A 23291-nucleotide genomic window follows, 5' to 3' on the forward strand; every position below is an offset into this window, starting at 1 on the left:
AATTGTCATAAGAATTTTGTAGGCAATATACTACCAGATGGCAAGAGCGGAAGAAACCATTTTAACAGGTTGTATGATGTTGGCATTTTTATTTTTCGGAGGCAGCAAGTGATATAACAGCACCCATTAAAAGTCCTCTTGTTCAGAGATCCTATCAGCCTGGGGTAGGACCCTTGATGTTCTTTTCAAGCTTTTTGCCATGTGGTGCATTTTATGGAAGGGTGAAGGAAATAAGGATGTCTTTCTTCTTTTCAACCTATACATTTGCCTGCTAAGCTATATAACAACAAAGGGTTTAGGTTTGGGGCTGGCTTCCATATATATCTGAGCATATTATTGCAATATATTGAGGGATGGGGTAGGCTTAGAAAAGTAGGAACGGGGGGAAATGTCATAGCCAATGGAGGGGCCCTGCAGTCATGTCTCTCCCTGCACAAAAACCTGATGGAATGACTACTAAAAGATGGTTGTTTCTTAACATGAAATTATGTATCCCCATCTCTCTCACTTCTATAGCATTACAGAACAGCTGCTGATAGAGGACAGTTAAGGAAGAGGCCTGAAGAAATTATGGAGGGATCCTATAGTCGAGGCATAGGCAAACTCCAGCCCTCCAGATGTTTGGGACCACAATTCCCATCATCCCCGACCACTGGTCATGTTAGCTAGGGATGATGGGAATTGTAGTCCCAAACATCTGGAGGGCCGGAGTTTGCCTATGCCTGCTATAGTCCCATTCCTCCTCTTCTGTCCAGACAATAAGTTGGTTCTCCTTGTACCTTATTTAGCTCTATGTCTCTATGTCTTTCTACTTCCCTTGCCAGTTACCTGATTCCATTCCCTCCCAAACCTGGTTGTTGGTTATTTCCCACTAAATCTATCAATATTGTGTGCCACTGAATTTTAATGGAGGTGGTTGGGGGCTTTCCCCTTTAGGGCATTTTTCCTAAGTACTTTTTGTACTTTGGGGAACCTTAGGTTGGCTTTCAGACTTGATCTGCACCTCCTGGACTAATAAGCAGATAGGAACTTAGTGATATATTTGCTGTTGTTATTCTCTGAATGTTACAATTCAGTTCTTGGCTTAGATAGGTATTGAAATGCATTTAAACCTGTTATATTTAAAGATATATGTTTAGAAGATATTTACTTTGATATCTAATGAAATTATAATTTCTGAGTGGATTAATTTTTTTAATTCACAGCTTAAAGCATAAACAGGGAAGAACAGATTGATGATTTAACACATGTGCCAGTGACATGGACCAAACAAATAAACTGACAAATAGACTGATTAGTCCATACCTAACTTGTTTGTTAACCACAGAGATGGCAGAAATATGAATTCACACTATGGTAAGAAAAAAAGTAATACATTTCAGATCCAAACAGAAAGCGTCATATGCTTACTAACAAGGTTGGGAAATGACGAAAGTGAATGGTTTAAGCCTACATTTCTATTTGTTTTCTGCCTCACCTTATTGAAGCTGGCAGCAATAATCCCTAAGATACCAATGCAGACAACATAGTAACATGTTAACGGAAGCACTCTCTGTTTAAGGTATTTTTTTGGAGATTCTAGTAAGAACTCCTAAACACCATCCTAAGCAGATAATGCTTCACAAATGGTGTGGTATTTGTTAAAAGGAACATGACAAGTAGGCATCACTATGGCATACAACAGCTGATCTGCTCCTATGGCAAAGCCACAATTAAACTGCACTCAAGGCTGAGCGGCCCACAAGTAGGGATATTTGGTAATAAAGGCATGGTACAACCATCAGGGGTTGTGGAGGCACCAGTGGTAAATCTACTTCTCCCCACAAGGGAGTGGATGGAGAGTAAAGTTGTGCCAGGTGGTTAGCTTGCTTGACTGCCTAGGCCAATCTCCTCAGGGCTTGCAACAGAAAGAGTTATAATCAATCCCTTGGCTGGACTTAATAGACACGCCACATTCCTTTAATAAAGTTGTGGCCTCTTTAATCCCAGCTAGTGTTGTGTTTCTATTTTCTTCCTCCTGCAAATTGCAATAGTTTAACCACAATGCAGAAACTTTAATGACTGTTGGATGCTGTTAATTAATCAACTAGATAAATATGATGCTGTAACTGTCAAAACCAAGTGGCTTGATGTTGCCTAGCATTGAGACACCAAAGAGGATGTTGTTTATGCTTTTGAAGCAACTATTTTCTGATTTATGAATTCATAAAGTGATCTGTCACTGAAAATGTAGAACTGATGAGTTGGGTAAAAAAAAAACCAAAATTCCAAGCATCAAGAAGAAAATGAGAAAAGCACACATGAACAATCAAATATGCAAGAAAGACACCTCTCAACATATGCTCTTATGTTCAGTATCAACAATTTATGTTGCTTTGGAGCAGAAAATCATGTCCAAATTCAGAAAACGTTCAGATATAATGTTTGCTTTCTGAACAGGCAAGAAATGTACGGTAACTCCTTTGAGAATTTAAAGACCAATAGCAAAGAAATAATTTCTATTATGAAATCAGACATAGAGCAGGAGCAATATAAAGGCTGGACAACAACTTAAGATGTAAATTTCCTGTATTTTCAAACAACAGCTAATGGTCTTGAGTTATGCAAGATGTGTGTGCACAGCAAAAGATTAATGCAGAATGCTGTTGCACATGATAAAAATGATTTGCACTGAAAAATCTGCAAATTAAAAAATACTTAATTGTACACATTTAACATGTCAATATATTGAATTCTAATATTAAGATGAGATAAATTATAAAAAGTAGGGTGACTGCATTATTAAGCTCTTTCTACCCATGTTGGCAACAAAGTAAAAACTACAGAGAAGTCCTTTTTGTGAGATCCCAAATGCAATATAAATAGGTAGATTAAAAAGTGATATTTCTACACAAATCAAAAAGCTTGTAAAAGTGATAGTTGAATAGACTATAAAAATTAAATGTGTGTCACAGGAAATTGTCCCATTCTCTGGTACTCTTTTCATGGATGAGTTGTCCAACCAGTGAGAGAACTATATAATGCATATCACACTGAAGCCAATACTCTTATGATCTATTGATCTATATGATCTATATGATCACTTGAAATGTTTAATTTTGAACAGAAAAAGAGGCTGCTTTGCATGCTCTGATCTCTAACTGAAAGTACTACCAGTTAGCTATGCCAACGTGTAAATAATTTTTGAAAGAGCTGGAATCTGCCTCTTTGGGGGCGAGGGTATTTTGATTTCACCCCAAATTCCACCCCCTTGCAAAATTCAGTCTAGGGTAGATTTTAGGAGCAGTATCTTTTAATACTGATTTTCTTTCTTATTATCAAGCAGCAAAATAAGGTGCAAGATGTTTAAAGCAATGGTAGCTGAACAGACATATACAGTCAAAGAAAGGACCAATACACATTATCATTCTTCTTGAATTCTGAACTTTTTAAAATTGCATTTCAAATGTATATTGGTGATTATACTGTCTTTTAACCCCAATGAATCCTCAGAATTCTTTGTTATATGTAAATTTTTTTCTATGCTATCGATGGAAGTGGAGGCTACACTTGAAACATCCAGTATGAACCAGTAGGCTCCAAAAAGAGTAGAATCCTCACAATTGTTTCAAGGCAAGCTAAGATAATTAGTTGACAGCCCCAAACATTTAATCATAATAGTTTGATACTTACTTGATGTAGTAGGGCACTTTGTTTGGCGATATTGCCCTCTCCCAGGGGCCCTGGACAGAAGCTGTTAACAAAAAACAAAACAAAAACGAAACATAAAATCAAATAAAAGAGACATGGAGGTCAAGTTCAATGCAAACAGGAAAGACAACATTAATCTCTGGAATTACAATTTTACACTTGGCCACACTGATATGGGTCTGTTTGCTCAGTTGCCCATGAAGGCAGGAAGGATTAACCCGCTGTTCAGAAATTTCTACTGTAATCTGAGTGAAATTGAACTCATTCAGCTGCAAAGATAAATGCAAAAACCTCTTCAACTACTAAACTTAAAAAAACGATAAGAAACTGAAGAAGCATGCTGCCTGTCTTTTGGGACAGAAATTTTAGGGCTTCCGCGGCCCTTGCTTCCTGCTGCCTTGTCTTCTACATTTTCCTCTTAGTTGATTAATTGTCATCAAACAAAGTAATACCTTGGTTTTCTTGTGAGAATTGAAAGACTTACCAGCTCACGTTCCTTTTTTGCTTCCATTGTCAAATGCATATATTATAGAGTTTATTAATAAGATATAATGAAGATGCTGGTGTGAGCACATAAAAATCCAAATGTGCACAGAGGCTGTGAAATAGTGTTGTGGTCCCTACAAATTCCAGCACTTTAAGCACCACATCATATTCAAAGTCTAATGAAATTCACCTGTAATTACCCTTTAAACACAATACAGCTGAATACTATGAGTAAATTTCAAGTGATTTCTTTTTAAAGCCAAAAAACACACAAAAATTCCTCCACTTAGAACATGTGGAACTTGGGGTATCTTCATCCATTTTATTTTCTGGTTTTAACATCTTTTAAAAAGACATTAGCAAACAAGAAACAACTAGCAGACAAAATGCCTCAATACATGTGTAAGATACATTATGTATGTATTTTCCTATAGCAGTGTTTTATGTTAGATGCAACAGTATCTTGGAATATTTGAATTAGCTGAGAAACTTTATTCTTCATACACTGAATAGGGCATTTAACCTACAGGTTGCCATGTTCCTCAAGAGCAGAAAAGTGGTCATCCCTATTGCATCCATAAATCATGTACATAAATATATATGCCAGGTAATTATAGCATTTCTTGAAGTGGCATTATCTCCCCTATTTGTGAATTAATCTAGTCAAAACTTACTATCACATAATCTTATGTAGCAAGCATTTTTGTTTTGTTTTTTTGTTTTTAATGAAGGCAAGCAGTCATCTTCACTGGAACTAAATGCCTTGGAAATAAAAAACAATTCTGTGACGTTCTGCATAACTGGATTTAATGTTCCATCAACAGATTGTGCTGAGGCTGCCCATCGTGCAGTTTTTGCTCTGCTGGGTGATGCCAGCCTTGCATAAATTTGAGTTAACAAAAATATGTGGTACCTATTTCAACTCTGCTCTAAGAATCATGATCTCATTTCTGGCACAAGCCCAAGCACTGCAAACAGATGCTTCTTATCTCTGGATACCAGTAGAGGCTTACCATCCATTACAAAGCTAGTCTAGGTAATAGACATGTATCTTTAATTCCTAGTAAGACGATTTTTAGTAGTCAATCAAAGGAGACTGTATGGAAAATGGTTTTTAATATGGCCAGAGAGCTCCCCCCTGTGTATTACTTGCTCAAGATAGATACAATTTCCTATTTGCAGAAGAATATTCGAAAGTGCCTTTCTGTTATGGTACTGCGCAATGTAAAAGAATGTATTATCAGGCACACCAGAAACTACCTGAAATGTTGATTAGGAAAGAGGAATGTATTTCAAACTTCTGTGGCTCATTAAAATAGTTGCATATTACTCTTTTCAACTTAAAAAAAGGAATACCAAAATGTTTCATGATTATTACAACATGCAAGTATTGCTTTTTAAAAACAAAACAAAGCATAACAATATATTTCACCCTAAGAGGTCAACTATGTGCTAATTTATATATTAATATTTTAAAATAATTTATATTATTTTAAAATTAACTGTATATTACTGTACTGAAATTAGATGTAGTGCTATGTATGGCACTCCTGTGCCTTAGGATTGTTCCATTCATGGTGAATACAAAGAAATGCAAACGGCTCCCTTGATGTGACTAGGATAGTTCTGACAAGTGATGGAACTGCATATGAAAATTGGACCCTTGCCAGGCATCCACCAAATGACAGGATCAGGACGGTAGCACTTTACACTGAATCCTTAAGTTTACACTCTGCACATTGCTCATAAATGTTCATTTTAAGTGATTGTGTGTGTTGTAAGCACAGGGAGGTGTGGTAAATTTATCAAATGAAAACTGCAGTTAATTCATGAACAATGTAATGAGATACAACCTTTAGATAAAGCTGTGAGTTAACAAGAAGTTCTCCCCATCTCCATTTCAACATGATTCTCCCAGTCTCCATTCTATCCACCCAATAGTACTGCAAGGCAGGTTAGGCTGAAAGACTCAGACTGGCCCAAGATTATTCAGTGAGCTTCATATGTATATGATACTTGAATACTGCAGTGCACGAGTGAATTCTATTCATCCACTGTTGTTCTCAGCCATTTCTGTAGAAGTATAGCACTTTACCTGTATGCTTTTCATTTTGATTTTTACCAAATGACATGATAGCACAAGATCCTGTCCTTCTTCTACCTGGATGTCAAATTACACACAATGGTCCCGTTATTGGATGCAGAGTAATGAGAGAACTCCTTCAACTACCTAAAAAATGGTAGATCCTATTTGACTCCCAATGCCAGTAAAAATAGTTCACTTAAGCTTCATCTTAGTCAATTTTTAAAAAAGAAATAAAATATTTGTAGAAGTGTTGAGAATAAAATGATATTGCTGCTCTGTAATTTCCTCATAACTGGCAAAAATATATAACACGATAACAGAGTAAGCTGCAAAACAGTTTACATTCTTTTGCATTTTAGCATAATGACATATGATAAATTAAAACAAGCTAAAGTTGCAATTCTGTTTGAATTTTAGGGTTTTGTTTGTTTGGAATAGTCCTACAGATGGAGTAATGGTTTCCCCATTTAACCATTAACTCCTAACTGTGGGACACTATTTTCAGCACATCTGTTTGATTAGACAAGAGGGGGGCAGAAATGTCAATTTTGATTCCAAAATCTTAAAATCAATGCAATAGCTGTTTCTGAAGCACTTGCCTGCTATAGAGTTCTGGAGAACTCGGATGCTTTGCACATTCCTGCGACTTTGGGTAGGTTGTATTAATGGTATTACACATCTGTGGACTTTGGCATTTTTCTTTCTTCTTATGGATCAACAGAGCTACCTTTACTCATTATGTGTCCTGAAGAACTATGACTCTAGCTGTTCAGGGTGGGTGGAATCTACAAATAGAGGGAGATAATCTTCTAACACCTGGAAATTGATTTTGCAATTTAAGGGTTGTGCTCCTGCCATCCACTAGGTAATACTCCATTATTTGGCTTTAATTGACTCTTTTATATTCCAAAACTAACCACTGATAAAGACTGCCATGTTTCTCTTCTCCCCTCTGCCTGCCAAGGAACCTGGTTGTTTCATTTTCATGACTGATCTGGGTTACAAGCCAAATTTTCCGAAACAATGAGGAAAGCAGCCTTTGCTTCTTTATCACAGAATCCTAAGTGTGTAACTAGTCATATGTAGGGCCTTGGAGGGGCTCACTCAGCATGCAGCCTCCATCTAGGAAGTGAACCTACAAACTGGTCTCAGAATCAGAACATCTAGCCCAATTTTTGTATTTGTTTTTCCTTGTCGCACCAACCGTCATTGTGAAGTACCGTATCTTGCCTGACGGAGAGTTCTGGAAAATTCAAAAGCTCACTTTGGCTCATCCTTAAAAAAGGTACCATTCAACTGTGAACTTTGATGTTTGTGCCTAAATATTGTTATTATTGTCATTCTGTTTTCAAATATAATGCAGACTGTCTTGCACATACACAGAGAATAAAATGTTTGTACTTCCTAGACTTCAGAGAGCGGCAAATCTTCTATAAAGGTTTCAAAGTTTGAAGTTGTGCTTTATTACCTCAAGTCACACAAATGGAATTTTGTAAGGACTGCAAAAATCTATATGGCTAACGAGAGTTACTTTTTTTTACCAGCTACAGTATACATCTACTGCATAGACAACATCTGTCTCTATAACATTAAAAACAGTTCACTGCCTGCTGCAAAGTCATCCACAGAGCGTAAAATCAATCTAGGCCTGGTTTCCTTGCATGTCACAGTTCTGCAAACAGCAATATTACACACACACCTACTTCATTTGAAGATTGTAGTGTATCAGGAAGACTGTACACTCTGTTTGGTACGTTTTTCAGACGTACTATTTGTCACACATTTCTCCTAATTAATAGAGCAGCTCTATTCCTATTCTGCATCTCTATTGACTTTCGTACTGAACTGATGATGTTCCTAATCTCTTCCTGTGTCTATTACTATTTATGATTCCATGACGCTTAGAGCTCTAACTTTTGATCCTTAGTTTTAGAATGAAACCTGTGCCTTACGGTCTACCAAGACTGCCCAAACCATGATCCTGACAGCAATGTTTTGGTGTCAAAACAACCAGCTATGGCCATGAAATACACATGGCTGTAGTGTCATCTATTTGATGAGCAGCTGTTGAAAATAAGGCATCCAACAAAAAATGGCATATCATATAATGTTTCTGTAAGCTGCCCAGAGTGTTTGGCGAAACCCAGACAGATGAGTGGAGTGTGAAAATAATAATAATAATAATAATAATAATAATAATAATAATAATAAGAATAAGAAGAAGAAGAAGAAGAAGAAGAAGAAGAAGAAGAAGAAGCCTCTGTGACACTGTTCAGGGTAATTTCCACTGATTACATGAAGTAGCCAATGATAAATGTATTCCCGTACCTTGCTGAAAGTGATTGCTGGACAATTACATATAAAACATACACATATTTCATTTACAGATTACAAAAGTATTTATAAAATCTAGAATACAAACTATAAATACAAACTATAATCAAAATACAATAATTTTGTTACAGGGACAATACAAGTACCCTTTTTGCAGAAGGGCTGACATGATTATTGACCTAGAGGTGCCAGAAGCACTGAGCCACCACATCCCACTTGTCCAAGATGTAACACTTACTTTGGGCAGGAGAAGGTGAGGGCAGCAGCTGGTGATTCAAGCCCTGATAGAGTGCCTTTTCCTGCTGGCAACTGTAACCACGACTACAAGTCTGATAATTTCAGGAGTGGGCGAGGGGGACATCATTTGTGATATGTGAACCACCTATATCCTGCTGAGAATTCTGGGATTTCTGTTTCCAGTTCCTGGTAGGAAAAGATGCACTAATGGAGCCCGAGATTGCACACTACAGCTATCTTCTCTTGACCTATAAATTTCTGGGCCTTGGGGCAAGAGGAGATGATGGCAGACACTTTGCAAATGTTCACATAGAATACTTGCAAACCTCTCAGGCCTTTGAAAGGGTTCAGTTGCAATGCTTCCAAAGGCTCAAACCCTTTTGGGGAAAGCAGTGGTATGCATATGGTACTTCAAGTGAGGAAACAGCATGGGAGGAAACTTTGAGAGATCTTATCATGGATCTCCCACATCTCACCTTGTCTGTCTTCAATATGGTAAAACAGAACATGAGATTATGCCCCACACCCAGAGATCACAGAGCCGCAGATCACAATGCCCAGTGAACTGCAATAATAATATGTCTTTCTTTAAATATAAAATAGAGAGCAAATATATGGGGGTTGGTTGGGGGGGATGAAAATGGACCATGTATTAAGTTCACTATCAACACCTGCTTATGCTTTCATCTAGAAAGTGCTAAAGCCTGTAACTTTCAGAACTCAACACAAATTCTCTTTTTAGCCTTAAGGAAGCAAACAACTGCAGCCCTTAAATAACTGCATGAGCACCACAAAGTAATACTTTTACTCATCAGGTTCATAATTATTCTTTGAAAATATTTAAATTGGGACATTTCAAGGTAAATTAAGCTAAGTGATTACATAGGTATTTTGAAAATGTTGGACTTAGCATTGATGCCAAGCACAAGGGAAATGCTGAAATAAGAAGTATTATCTCAAAATGTAACCTTCTGCCAAGGTCTTCTATTGTTGTGGTATACAGAGACAGAGATGGGAAAGGCATCACTCCAATTCTAGGTCTCATTCCAGAATACTTGCTATAGATTGTCAGGGGCTTAAGCAGGTCTAAAGGTAAAGGTAAAGGTACCCCTGCCCGTACGGGTCAGTCTTGCCAGACTCTGGGGTTGTGCGCCCATCTCACTCAAGAAGCCAGGGGCCAGCGTTGTCCGAAGACACTTCCGGGTCACGTGGCCAGCGTGACATCGCTGCTCTGGCGAGCCAGAGCTGCACACGGAAACGCCGTTTACCTTCCCGCTAGAAAGCGGTCCCTATTTATCTACTTGCACCCGAGGGTGCTTTCGAACTGCTAGGTTGGCAGGCGCTGGGACCGAGCAGCGGGAGCGCACCCCGCCGCGGGGATTCGAACCGCCGACCTTTCGATCGGCAAGCCCTAGGCGCTGAGGCTTTAACCCACAGCGCCACCCGCGTCCCCCTAGTCTAGTTCACCTTTAAAATCTTGCTCTTGTGATCAGATCCTGCTCACAAGTTTCTCACAGGTATCTGGTTGGCACAGAATGTTGGACTGATCCAGGAAGCTCTTCTTATGTTCTGAAGTATGCAGAAGTTTATCTCTTACATTTGGATGGCCCTGTTTTCTTTCAGCTACCCAAATTAGTTATTAGCGGAAAAGACTGTGTTGCTCCTGGGCAATGGAACTCTTTGTCATACATTTCCCATTTTCCTTAACTGTGGTATCTAGCAGTAATCCCCAACATGTATATGTTTTATTTACTGATGGTGTCAAGATACTGATAGCACACTATTCTGTTCTGTTCCATTAGTTAACATGTGTGGTATCACTATGACTGGGTACGTGGAATGTTGCTTGCAGAAATAAGGTTTAATTGCACATACAATGTGACTTTAAAATTGGACTTAAATATTCATATTTTATTGCCTTGACTCACTTCATGACATGTTATGTAAATATAGACAATAAAACTATCACAATATTTGCCACCACTGTGTTGCTAACTATAAATAGAACCTGTGGACTAGGTAGGGCTCATTAACACACTACAGTAGTTCAGCATCAGCACTGTAAAGCAATGTGATTTTTGAAAGGCCCAATATAAACTACTATGAAATGCTGGTAGTCTTTCCCCTGGCTGCTTTTCCCCCACTCTACCTAAGCTGGGCTCCATGGCAAAGTTCTTTTTCTTACTCCCTCTTTTGGTATTGGCAACTTCAAAGTTGCATTTATTTCAACGGATATATAAAAGGCATATAACCCTGCTGTTGTGCTTTTCCTGAGGCTTTTGTCCATACAAATAAATTCTTTTGGATTCCCTGTGTTCCTTTTATCATGATTCTTGCTTTCTCAGGGTCTTTCTGTGACCTTAGTGCCGGGCCCTTGCCCTTTCAGTTATGACCTTCCTTTCTCAGGAATAGGCTCATTTTTTATCACAGAAGCAAGGAACATCTTTCAGTCAACTCTTTTAGGTTCACATTCAAATGCCTGACATCCAGAAATTATATTTGCATTTGTGTCCCTTACTGTACTGATCCATATTGATTATTTCAGATGAAGACTTTTCACCCATGTCTTTCAGATGAAGATTCTCTAATGGAATCTACTTCCCTTCCAATGCCTGCTAAAAGTCTTTGGGAAGTGGCTTGGATTCTGTGAACCAGGAGTAGAAGGAAGATAATGGAGGAATTATCTTCAATTCTCTCTGTCTCTCCTGCACCGTGCAATGCTTCTTCAGAGTGTCAGGGGACTCACCTGAATGACATGGGATGGGGGATGCAGTAGAAAAGGGAAATGGACAAAAATCAGGTGGTTTCCTTATCCAAGTAAAATGCTACTTGCACAAGGTGCCTCCACTTAAGTTTGGGCCATGACCTTCTCACCAGCAGCCCATATGGCCTATCCCATGCTGTTAAGGTACACCCCCTGGAAAGGCTTTTCAGAGGGCACAGGGAAAAGGGAGCAACTATGTTCCATTTTGAGAGCTTCCTTCTGCTTCAGTTCTCAGGATATCTGCCACTGACACTTGCCATCACTGTAATATTGTTTTATCTGACTGAAGTGGGTGTGGTCTGCTCAAACTATTTACTCTCCAGAATGGAGATTAAAAGATACTGGTACTATAAGTCTGTAGCAAAATCCAACTCCTTAAGGTGCTGGTAAGTTTGGTCCTTGAAATGCCATGACCAATCCCTCCCCATCCTCAGTGGACTTTCATGTCTCTTAAAAATTGCTGTGTGTGTCAAGGACTGCTTCTCCCCGTATAGACTGATCCAGACCCTGCAATCATCATCTGAGTCCCTTCTTCGTATGACTCTTCCATTAGAGGTCCAGAGGGTGGCAATACAAGAATGGGCCTTTTCTGCAGTGACTTCCCATTTGTAGAATACTCCCCCTAGGGAGGCTCACCTTTATTACATATCTTTAGGTGCCAAGCAAAAATGCTTTTCTATAACCAGGCCTATGGCTGATTAGCATTCTATGACCTTTTAAATGTGTTTGTGGGAGGAAGGCTATTGGTTTGTGTTTATTTTATTATGTGTTCTCATCTTGTATTTCTATGTTGTGAACTGCCCCATGATCTTTGGATGAAGGGCAGTATACGAAAGTAATAAATAATGGTAATAATAATAATAATAATAATAATTTGTTTGTTTTAAAAGAGTGATGCATGATCACACAAGTGATATTTCCAGGTTTTGTTTTCCTTTGAAAGGTGGACAAGTCTACCTGAAGCATGGGGTGGTAGTGAACAGATGCATTCAAATTTCTTTTTCCATAGCAAAGACAGGAGGCTGTTTTAAACTTGGATTAACTTCCGTAGACAAGCATAAATGGCATTCAAAGTGACAAAATTGTAATAACTTATAAATAACTAAAATAAAATAAGTTACATTATTGTAAAACCAAATAGAATGTTTTTGTCAACGAGCTTCAAAAGAATAGTCACATTTTACATATAAAAGCTACCATGCTGTAAAATGTGCAGTTCAAAAAAAGAGTTCTACTCCTCTGCATGTGTGTGTCACAAAATAGTACAGATAGGAAATGTGTCCAAAATATGCTTGTGAAAAATCAATTTATTCTTAATAGCACATCTTACTTTAAAAGATGTACCTTCTAAAGAACAGGCATGTTTCTTCTTGGCCTGAAACCCCAGCTTTATTCCTGATGCCAATTACAATGCAGCTGCTCAATAATACTATGTTGCATTGCACACCCAAGTCTTGCCACGCCTGGTGGCCCCACCTACTTCATTAATGATCTGGTGTAGCAGCAGTAAATTCATTTCAACACATCAGCTCACAATGTATTTTACTTCGATAATGAAACCTCAGCATCTTTTCATTGGTTTTCCCTAGTCATGCATCAAACAAGCAGCAGGAGACCATTATCCTGTGCCTATGCTGTATTCCACTGATGCAATCCTTTAAATATGGTTTTGTTATTTACTTTCCTATAATCGCAGTACAATAGGCCAAAGACGTGGCTTTCAAACACATTCATTTCAATCTGTGCCTTGCTGCTTTGATGCTGCTTCAAGTAGTCTTTCAAAAGACTTCAAAACATACTGCATAAAGGCTGTACCAGTGATAACCATCTCTTTCCCCACCCCCCACCTCCAGTGCTGAGTTAGAGGATTTTATTAGTTGCCATTTTGAAGTACCTTTTCTGCTGTGGCTTTTTGTTCCTCCCACCATTTCAGTTAGTGGATGTAGCATAGTGCCCTTGCTTGAATGTAGTTTTTAAATGAGTACCTGATCACTACCAACTTCTTAGTGGAGGTCATGAGAGGACATTATGAAGACTAAAACACTTTAATAAGCAGGTATGTGCATCAGTTTTCTCTGTCCTCAGTTGGGCATCAGTATAATAGCCTTGCTGAATAGCACTACAACTTGCAAATGGAATACATTTCATCCTAAAAAGTAGCCATTGTCATTAAAGATACCTTAGCTGAAAGCAGGCAGACAGATGCATATGATAATAACCAGCTGGAAACATCTGTACTAACTGAACATGAGAGAATATTTTGAAAGAAGCAGCTTTGTGAAAAGCACAGTAGCTTCCAAATTACTTGTCCAAGGCCTTGCTTTACCCCCTCCCCAAATTTCCAGCCTTTCCTTCTCTACAATCACCAATGAGTTTAAACCCTTGTCCACAATGAGTTGAGAGTACAGTAAATCTCATGCTGCAATCCCAAGAAACCATTGTTTCACTTCCTTGTGTAGACACATTAACAAATACATTGTATGTTGAGTTTATAATGTATTTATTTGTGGGTGCTAAATGCCTGGATTCTGTAAACGTTAGAATTACAGCTTGTGAGTTAAATCGGGATGTCAGACCTGTATGTCTTAAATTGTATCATTAGACCGTTTCTACACCCTCTGAAATTACCATGAGTTAAGGGCTAATTAGGTCAAGGTAGTGCTTTGTAACCCAGACTAGTTTCCCTGGTGGTGTTAGCCAGTGGGGTAAGGAGCTGTTTAGCACAACAGTGCATCAAAGGAACTCACTACAGAGTGCAAAGAGGTGGGGCCCCTTTGACTCCAGAGAAAAAGACAAGAGTTTAGGGATTGCAGTTAAGAGTTATGCAACAGTGAGTAAGCATTGGGCTGGAGAGAGAGGCAGAGAAATGGCTGGTGTCTGTTTAAATCCAATGCTGTGCTTATGGAAGAGGCAAGAGACCCCCTTGGAGTGTAATGCTGGGGATCCCTCTAATTTAGACTCAGGTTAATATATATGTGTAAATAAACCATATATTATAAAGACACCACTGTCTCTGTTGTGCCTCATTTTCCAAAAGCAAACACAGACCCTGCGTAAAATGTGCCTGAAAGTCCTGTACTGCTGTGGAGATTGGTGTGGTGTGTAACAAGATGCATGATTTTGTAGCCAGCGAATAGAATGATAAAAACAAGTTCCAGATCCTGCAGAGGTGGTTCATGTATATATCCATAAAGATGCAGAGAAGACTGATGGAACTAGTGTCTTAAAATCAACCTTTGCAGGATTCAATAGATCACCACACCTGCAGATGGCTTAGTAAAAGTTGAAAGATGTTTATGTAGCTGCTAGGACTGCCTCTTATTCTCATAAATGAGGCTGCCTGTGTGTTCCATGTTCCTTTGTTTGTTTTTCAAAATTCAGCTGCCCCTTTGTATTCACTGCCCACTCACATCAAGGATAAAATTAGGTACCCTGTGTTTAGTATATATTCCATATATTTTTTGATATAAGATTTCTAATGCGTGGAAGAGTCTGAAAGCTACAAGTAGCACTCTTGTAGATTCTACAGAGACAACCTGCTTTGTGAAATCCTGCACTGGAACTCCAACCCTGTACCTGCAGTCACAATAATTTTGGAACTATCTTATGGGTCAGAATAGATGAATGCTTTCCTGTTTGATTTTGATAGAACAAACTATTTTTCTTTGCTGCACATCACTTGAATCTTTATAGGCATACTACCTATGCAGAAATACTGCATAGTGCAGACAAATTATCTATTTAGCAAATATTCTCCTATAAAAGCCACACTGAAAAACTGTCTCACTCTAGACATACAACAAGGTGGCAGAATACTGAGGTGGTAATACAGTTCTACTTCAGATTGCTGGTAATATATATAGCTATATAATATTTTAAAATTTATATAATTTTTGAATGCTTCCCCATCTCCAACAAAAATAAAGCTCTTGGGGAAAGTTTTTTGCCACTTCCTGTACTAATAGTCTATTGTTAAGGGAAGATTCAAAAGTGTGAGCCAACATTGGCAGTTTGAAGCAGTACAATCCATTGTTACCAACCCAGAATTCATTCTGCTGCATGTTTAGACTATGCCCAAGAAATGGAACCTTGGATGAAGCTGTGTAAATGGGAGTAGGATTTATTCTTAATGGCTCACAGTAAATTCTATGAGACAGTGAAAACTAATAGAAATCTTGAGACAAAATTGAAAGGCTCTGGCGCTTGCCTCTGGCAGTTTAGTGTATGCTCACTTCACCACCCTATCGGTTGTCACCGGTTGCACCCAGATAAATGAATAGCTTCTATTCCCTCCTATAGCAACAAATAAACAATAGTACGTATATAGATCAAATTCTAATGAACAAGATCCTGTAATCATTTGAGTCAATGTCTTTCTGTACAGAAAGTTCTTCTTAAATGTAGACAAACATTGGAAAGAACGAATGTCATACTAAAAAAACCCAAGTTGTTGGAAGGTGGCAAATATTGTTTGCGCAAACAAACACCAGATAAGTGTGGTAAACCTGTGTCTTTCAACTATATTACCTCAAGTAGCAGGTAGGGGTATATTTATTCCCAGGTTGAATACTCAACCATGGCAGGGAAAGTCTATACGTAAAATACCAGCAAGATGGCTAGGTTACCTACAGCCCCTTTCCCTGACATTTAATTTTCTGTACCTTGGAAATTATATTCGCACCAGGTGCCCAAAATCCAGGGACACCCTAGTCTGAAGTGGAACAGTCACTAAATAGGTTTACCACTTTATCTTGTGTTTATGAGTAGTAGGTCATAATTTTAGAGGCTTTTTTTGCATCAGAATTTTATGAACTTCTGAGCCAAAGTTTCAGTTCACACTGAATCTTAACTGCTGGAATACTAAATTGTCCACAATGGTAGTTTCTAATCAAAGGCCAGACAAGAAATCCTAGCTATCATTTCTGTAAAGACTGACTACATAACAAACTTTTAATAGTTTCTTAAGCAAGTTAGCAACAACAACAAAGAGCAATTACTTACTGGAAAGGAAGTGCTGAGAAGTAGGACCGAAATCTCGGTGGGCCTCATGCAATTGCCTGATACGCTCATCAATGGACACCTGCGCAGAGGGAAAATGACTCAGTGTAATAAAGGAGACAATAAGGTGTCTTGTTAAACTTCACACCCCACCCCAATAATCCTGCTAACATATGTCAATACAGCTAAACTTACTCCTGCAACAATTTGAAATGGCAGAATTAATGCTTTAGACAGGGAAAGAACATTTTGTTGGAATCGTGTACAAATCCAAATGAAGTAGATGCCACACATACATGTATAATTACGTGCAAGAGTAATGTGTTTGGAGTCGTGCCCATGAGGATAAAAGCCAGCTTAAATCCAACAAACTTTCCACCTTCTAGATATGGTTTCTTTTCTTATCAACATTAAAGTGACAAGTCACTTTCCTGTTTTTTGTGATTGAATATATGTATTGTAATGTTGTGAAATGGAAAATTATAAATAAGCAGTATAAGCTGCAGCAATGCCCATTTGGAAAAACCTTTCTTAACTTGGAAATTTGCCAGGTCAGTCTGAAAACCCCAATGTAGGTTTTGTTCTGAAAGCCTCCAATAAAACATTCCCCAGAAATCAAGTTTTAATATATGGCTTATTTAGTGTAGATCATTTTCAGTGGTGATTGCTACTCATATTTTGGGAAGGGCACCTTTCAGGGTAACGGGCTGGCTCTGAGGTTTGCTGTCTGAGATATGGGGTCGTAAATTGGGACAGGAGCTGCCTGTAGGACCAACCTGTCTCATCTGCCTGGAGCTATGGGGTCTCAGGAAGGGGAGTGGGTCTACCTACTTGCCTTCATGGCATGGCCTGGGAAGCAAGTAAGTTGGATAGTGGTAACTCTGTTTCCTGCAGACAGGAGTTTGGTTGCCCTAGCGACTGCAGTTTTGGTTCTATGTTGAAGTTAGTTCTGCACCAATAGCTGTTTCCCTATGCAGGTGTTTTATGGATTTAATCTTAAAAGCAACACAAGTTCAACCAAGCCTTTGCCTCTTTTTTAGTTATCAGGTCGCAAATGAAGTTTTAATATGTAGTGTATTTATTGTGGATCTTTTTCAGTGGTTATTGCTGCTCATATTTCGAAATAATTTGGTTCCTATGCTAGTACTAGTTTTGCTTATATTGTTATATTTTTCAGAAAAAGTTAGGTAAAGACATGGTTGAGAAAAAGTCAGGTCGTTACAATGGCAAAGCAATCTCTCCTCTTAAATGATAAGCAACGTTGGAGTGATAATCTGTATCCTCCATCACTTCTAAAACACCTTTCCTTTCCCAACGTATCATTTTCTGTTTGTTTTTTCCATGATTCATCCCTTCCAATCTGGCTTCTGCTGTCACCATGCAACTGAAATTGTTCTTAATGTTGCTAATGATCTTTTAGCTACATCTCATGACAATTTAGCTATTCACTTCTTACTCTTTGATCCTTTTTAAAGCTTTTGATACTGTTGACCAATCTATTATTCTTGTCTCTTTGTACTTTCCATGTTTTCATGGGCACATTCTTTCATGGATTTTATGCTATCTCTCCATGAGCTGTTGGTGTTAATGGCTCCCTTTCCACTCTTTCTGTTGGGGTTCCTTACAGTTCCATTCTCAGCCTCTCCTATTTTTATATTTATGCCTCTTCTTTCAAGCATTATTTATTCATTCTACTTGGGTTACCTTGGTTTTTCCTAATGACCTTTACATTTATTCTTCTTTCTCATCTGACCTTCTTAAACTAATATTCCTTCTGATTTAGCTATTTCATTATGAATGTCTTCTTACTATCTCAAACACATCTCTCAAAAACCAAATTTCAGGTTGGTCATCAGTTTCTTCTTTTCTTCACATTTATATTCTGCTGTTATTGTTATCTGAAATATTTGCTGATTTTTATCCCTTTATTGATGCCACTGTGAAATCTTGTCATTTTCATTTGTTGAATATTTTTAAACTCCATTCAATGTCCCGCTACAATTAACAATATGGCCTTTCAATGTTTGGAAGCTATGTTTGATTATACCACAAATTGCAAAAATAAAAAGCTTGTAGGTCTCCACTTAGATATTATAGAATATTCCTCTACATAGTAATAAGCAGTGCTTTCTTTTTCTAAAAAAATGTTTAGGGGTACTCTCATTTTGACTCAAGAAAATCACCATTTTATAGTTCAAATCAGGGAAAATAAATACAGTAAATGGACAAAAGTACAAAGATTCACAAAATGTTTAGGGGTATGCGTATTCCTGTGACCCCCTGCCCCCCAGAAAAAGAGCATTGGTGATAAGGAATGTTTTCCAGATGGCTGATTTATTGTATGGGCTTGTATAGTCATAATTTGTTAAAATCTAAAATTCTTCGTTGCTTAAAATTTCTCCCTCCCTCTCTCTACTATATAATTAATATAGTTTAGATGGGATTTTTAAATTTATGTATTTTTAACAAGGGAATCTCAATCACTTCTCAAGACAAAAGGATGAAAAATCCAATAAACTGATTTCTAAAAAGTGTGGCTGATCATGAAGAATTCCATTCTTGGGTATATACAACAAGTGACATTTATTGCTAAAGACATACATTTCTGCACACATTTATATTTTCTATTCAGCTTTGAGACTTTGGATAAATGCATTACACACACTTATAAATATAAAGAAACAGACAAAATGCCTACCCTCCTACGTAATAAGATGCAAACAAAGACTCTCTTTATGCTTCTACAGTAATGCAACATATTCACCCCTCCACAACCTTTATCTATGCCTTTCAGCATTTCTAGCTTTTATAATCCTGGGTGCGGCCTGTTTCCCAAAACTGAGATAATTGAATTAATTTCATGCAGCAATTCCCATTTTAAAAAAAAGATATTATGAGCAGTGAGGATGGTCAAGGAACACATTTGGGTGTTGTATTTTTTCATGTTAGAATTTTGTTTGTTTGTTTTATTCTAACTTTGTCAGAATACTGGAAACATGAATTTGTTAATAGGCAACTTCTGGATTATAAGCAGGTTTTCCACATAACAGTTCAAATGTACGGTAGGTGTCAATCAGCCTGGTATGTGGTGGTGGCGGCGGCTTCTACTGCTGAATAAAGAGGAACTTCAAATATGAGTGCAGTGTTTCTCAAAATTTTTGATTCTTGCTCACTTCTAGAATTATAGAATCATAAAATTGTAGAGTTGGAAGGGACCAAAAGACTAATTTAGTTCAACCCCCTGCAATACAGGAATCTTTTTGCCCAATGTGAGGCTCGGACCCATGACCCTGAGATTAAGAGTCTCATGCTCTAGCAACTGAGCTATATGAAAGATGAAAACATCCTACCATCTGAACATCCTATCTTCTGATACCCTCAACCTAGCACCAACCATCTAACAGAAAGTATGTACAGATCATTAGAGTGAATGGAACAAATCATATCTAACCCCTCTTAAAACCACATACGAGTGAACACCAGATAAAGCACCACTTTTCATAAATCAAGTGGCTGCATGGTGTGGAAGGGGAAGCAGTCGTCACCACAAGTCCAGTGTGGATAATTCAACCCAACCTTGCCTTGGATGGTGATAGTGAAAAAATATTTGCCTTTACCAACTTCAAACTTTGCTCTCTCCTTTCATGTGTTCCACTTTTCCCAAAAGACCCACTCCACTTTCTGAGAAGCATTGCTCTGGTGACAATAGATGTACCTGAAAACATTTGCACACCTGCAAGATTAACTTAAATAATAGGTACTGTACAGTTTTGCAGTCAATACTACCAGAGATAGTACTTCAGCCAATACGAATATAGTACCAGTTAAAGGAACAACTAACCAAGACAACAAAAGACAGACTCAAAACCATTTAGATAGAATTCATGCCAAATTCTTTTAACAAGAACTGCCATGATGCATCATGTCAATGATCCATCTAGCCTAGCATCTTCAACAATGCTTCATATGCTGCTAGGCAGTTGACAAAAGTAGAACACAACCTTCATCCTCCTTTTGTTTGTTTGCAGCACTTGGCCGGAAGACATATACTGCCTCTGAATGTGAATGATGTATTTCTGGCTAATGCAGCAAGTAGCAATCCTCTGCAATACTGAATCTTTTTCAAAACTCATTTATGCTAGTGGACATCGGAACATTCTGTAGCAATGAATTCAAAAGATGTCACAGTGCTTGGCAAGCTACTGGAAACATTAGAATTTTAATTCTGAAGTCGGTGCAAAACCTACGTGAAATTAAATCCCTTCATCTATGGCAATATACCATGGTGCTCAAATGATTTAATCTGAGTGGCTTTAGAGCTTTTCACTTGGAAGGGATATAGGATTTGCTGCTCATAAGGTAGGATTAAACCATGTGCACAACCTTAGTCTTTAGCTCTTGGTTAGACCATCCCTGTTGCTATTGCATAATACAGATCTACAGAAAACTTATAAATTAAAAAGATCCTTAGCAAATCTACACTGCCTTTCCTCTGTGCACTGTCTTTCCCCTTTTCATTTTAAGAAATTGCTTTTTTATTATTTCTGGTAGATTGCTGTCTCTTGATTGCAAACAAATAGCTTTTCTTCTAACCAATATTAATAAACCAAATTACAATTTCACGAACTATAGTGATATTCATTAATTCTCTGCTATGAGGGAAAGCATTCACATGGCCACACATTTCTGCTACTTTGTTCAAATCTTTCTTCCACAGGAATGGAAATACCTTTATTTGTTTGTTTGTTTGTTTGTTTGTTTGTTTATTACATTTTTATACCTCCCTTCACCTGAAGATCACAGGGCAGTTTACAACATAAAACACAAGATATTGGATTATTTCTCTTGGGGAAAAATCCCTTTAGTTTTTCATCCAATTTGATAACATGTTTAAAATATAAAAAAAGATTATAATATTGTGGCTGCACATCCATCAGGTTCTTGATTAAGATTTGGAATTATTTTATTTATTTTATTTTAATAGCAACTATCAACAGTTCAAGGAGACGTTTTGCTGAAGTTTAAACATTTACATTTAAGCTTTCCTTCTGTAAATCATTAATCACATAAAATATGTCACCAGCTGAGAATTCTATGAGGTCAAACTAATGCTTCATTTCTAAGGGCATCAAAGAGCACTAATTACATAGTAATGCCATTTGCTTTTTAAACACAGGCAAATTATAAAAGATGAGGAGGAGAGACAGACATCAGTGAGAACTTTCAAATAAGGCAAAGAAGCTAACACAAAGCACTTGGAAGCTCCTGAGCAACTATGGCTGACAGAATAGAATTATTATGATTATTTTGAAAAGTCGCCCAAGCAATTAAGCATAACATTCACATGACAATCCAATGCATGTAGAAGTAAGTCCTATTGCAGGCATCCCCAAACTCGGCCCTCCAGCTGTTTTGGGACTACAATTCCCATCATCCCTGACCACTGGTCCTGTTAGCTAGGGATGATGGGAGTTGTAGTCCCAAAACAGCTGGAGGGCCAAGTTTGGGAATGTCTGTCCTATTGTGTTCAATGAAGCTTACTCCCAAGTAAGTGTGCATAGGACTGCATTCTCAGTGTATCTATATTTTTGTTCTGTCAAAATAGAGGCAGTATTTACAACCATGCAGACATGATATTATTTAATAAAACAGTCCCCTTCTACTACTCCACCCCAGCCACGTTCACAAAATTTCCAAAGCTTTCTAAGCTCAACCCAAGAATGCAAGCTCCTGCAAAATCCTCTAGAACAGTGGTTCTCAAACTTTTTTCTCTGGGCCACACTTTCAGAATAAATTTTTTCTCGCACCACACCCAGTTTTTTATTGATAAGAAAAACATTGGAAAACAAACAGAAACATCACCCAGCAGTGCTTGATTTATAACACTAAACACAACTACCTTATATGATCATGGGAAATCAAGAACGTGTAAAACAATGCAGCTACATAAGAACTGAACTATTTCCAAAATATAATAATGATTGTCCTCTAATCTTTCCGCCACACTTCCCACATTCTCCTGCCACACCCTGCTCTAGAATGTTACTCAACAGTCCTCACATCACCTGAAAAGCTTCTTTTCTTCTCGTTGAGCTTAAAGCTGTCAACTGCAACCTGTATGATGCTGTTCTTTACACACAGAAGAAGAATCTTGCCACTTAACAGAGAGCACAGGAAAGTCACCTGCCTAAATGCAGTGTTAACAGCTCCTCACTCCCTGGGAAGTGGAGTACTGGACAAGTGGTGGAATGATGGAGTAACTGAAATAATTTCACACATGGTTGTTTAATGTTTAAATCTATTCTTCTTTACCTTAATTTGCATGGGAAATTATATCCTAAAACTCACAATGAGATGTTATCTTTTCTTACTCCTCAGGTGTATTATGTAAAACATAATACAAATTCAGGAAACATAATAAAGCTTTTGGCATAAAAGTTGAGGGGGAAAATGTAGAAAGCAAGCAACCTGACTTAAACCTCTTGGTTCAGTCCTGTTCTTTTACCATCACTGGGAATTTTATCAAAGATTACTACGGTGCATAGCCAACTGCTGTTTTCTTCAAATATTTGTTGAATAATCCTTATGTGAAACAATCACCTTCAGAAAGATTATTCACACAGGGACACTAAGCCATTTAACCCTTTAGTGAACCACCCTGAGATCTTATAATGAAGGGTGGTATATAAATCTAGG

The 23291-nt window shown here is 37.9% G+C and overlaps 1 protein-coding gene across 12 annotated transcripts in view; it reads right to left on the reverse strand.

Annotated features, from left to right (window-relative positions):
* The window catches only part of DMD (dystrophin), a 1007479-nt gene that overhangs the window by 122560 nt on the left and 861628 nt on the right, over positions 1 to 23291 (reverse strand). For all 12 annotated transcript variants that reach the window (XM_081908923.1, XM_081908930.1, XM_081908919.1 and 9 more), the window contains 2 exons: positions 16599 to 16677; positions 3673 to 3733 (listed from right to left, as the gene is read on the reverse strand). In XM_081908923.1, the coding sequence (XP_081765049.1) occupies positions 3673 to 3733; positions 16599 to 16677 (140 nt within the window). The remainder of the gene's footprint in view (positions 1 to 3672; positions 3734 to 16598; positions 16678 to 23291) is intronic.

Source organism: Podarcis melisellensis (genome assembly GCF_964234715.1).
Source record: "Podarcis melisellensis genome assembly, chromosome: 4".
NCBI lineage: Eukaryota > Metazoa > Chordata > Lepidosauria > Squamata > Lacertidae > Podarcis > Podarcis melisellensis.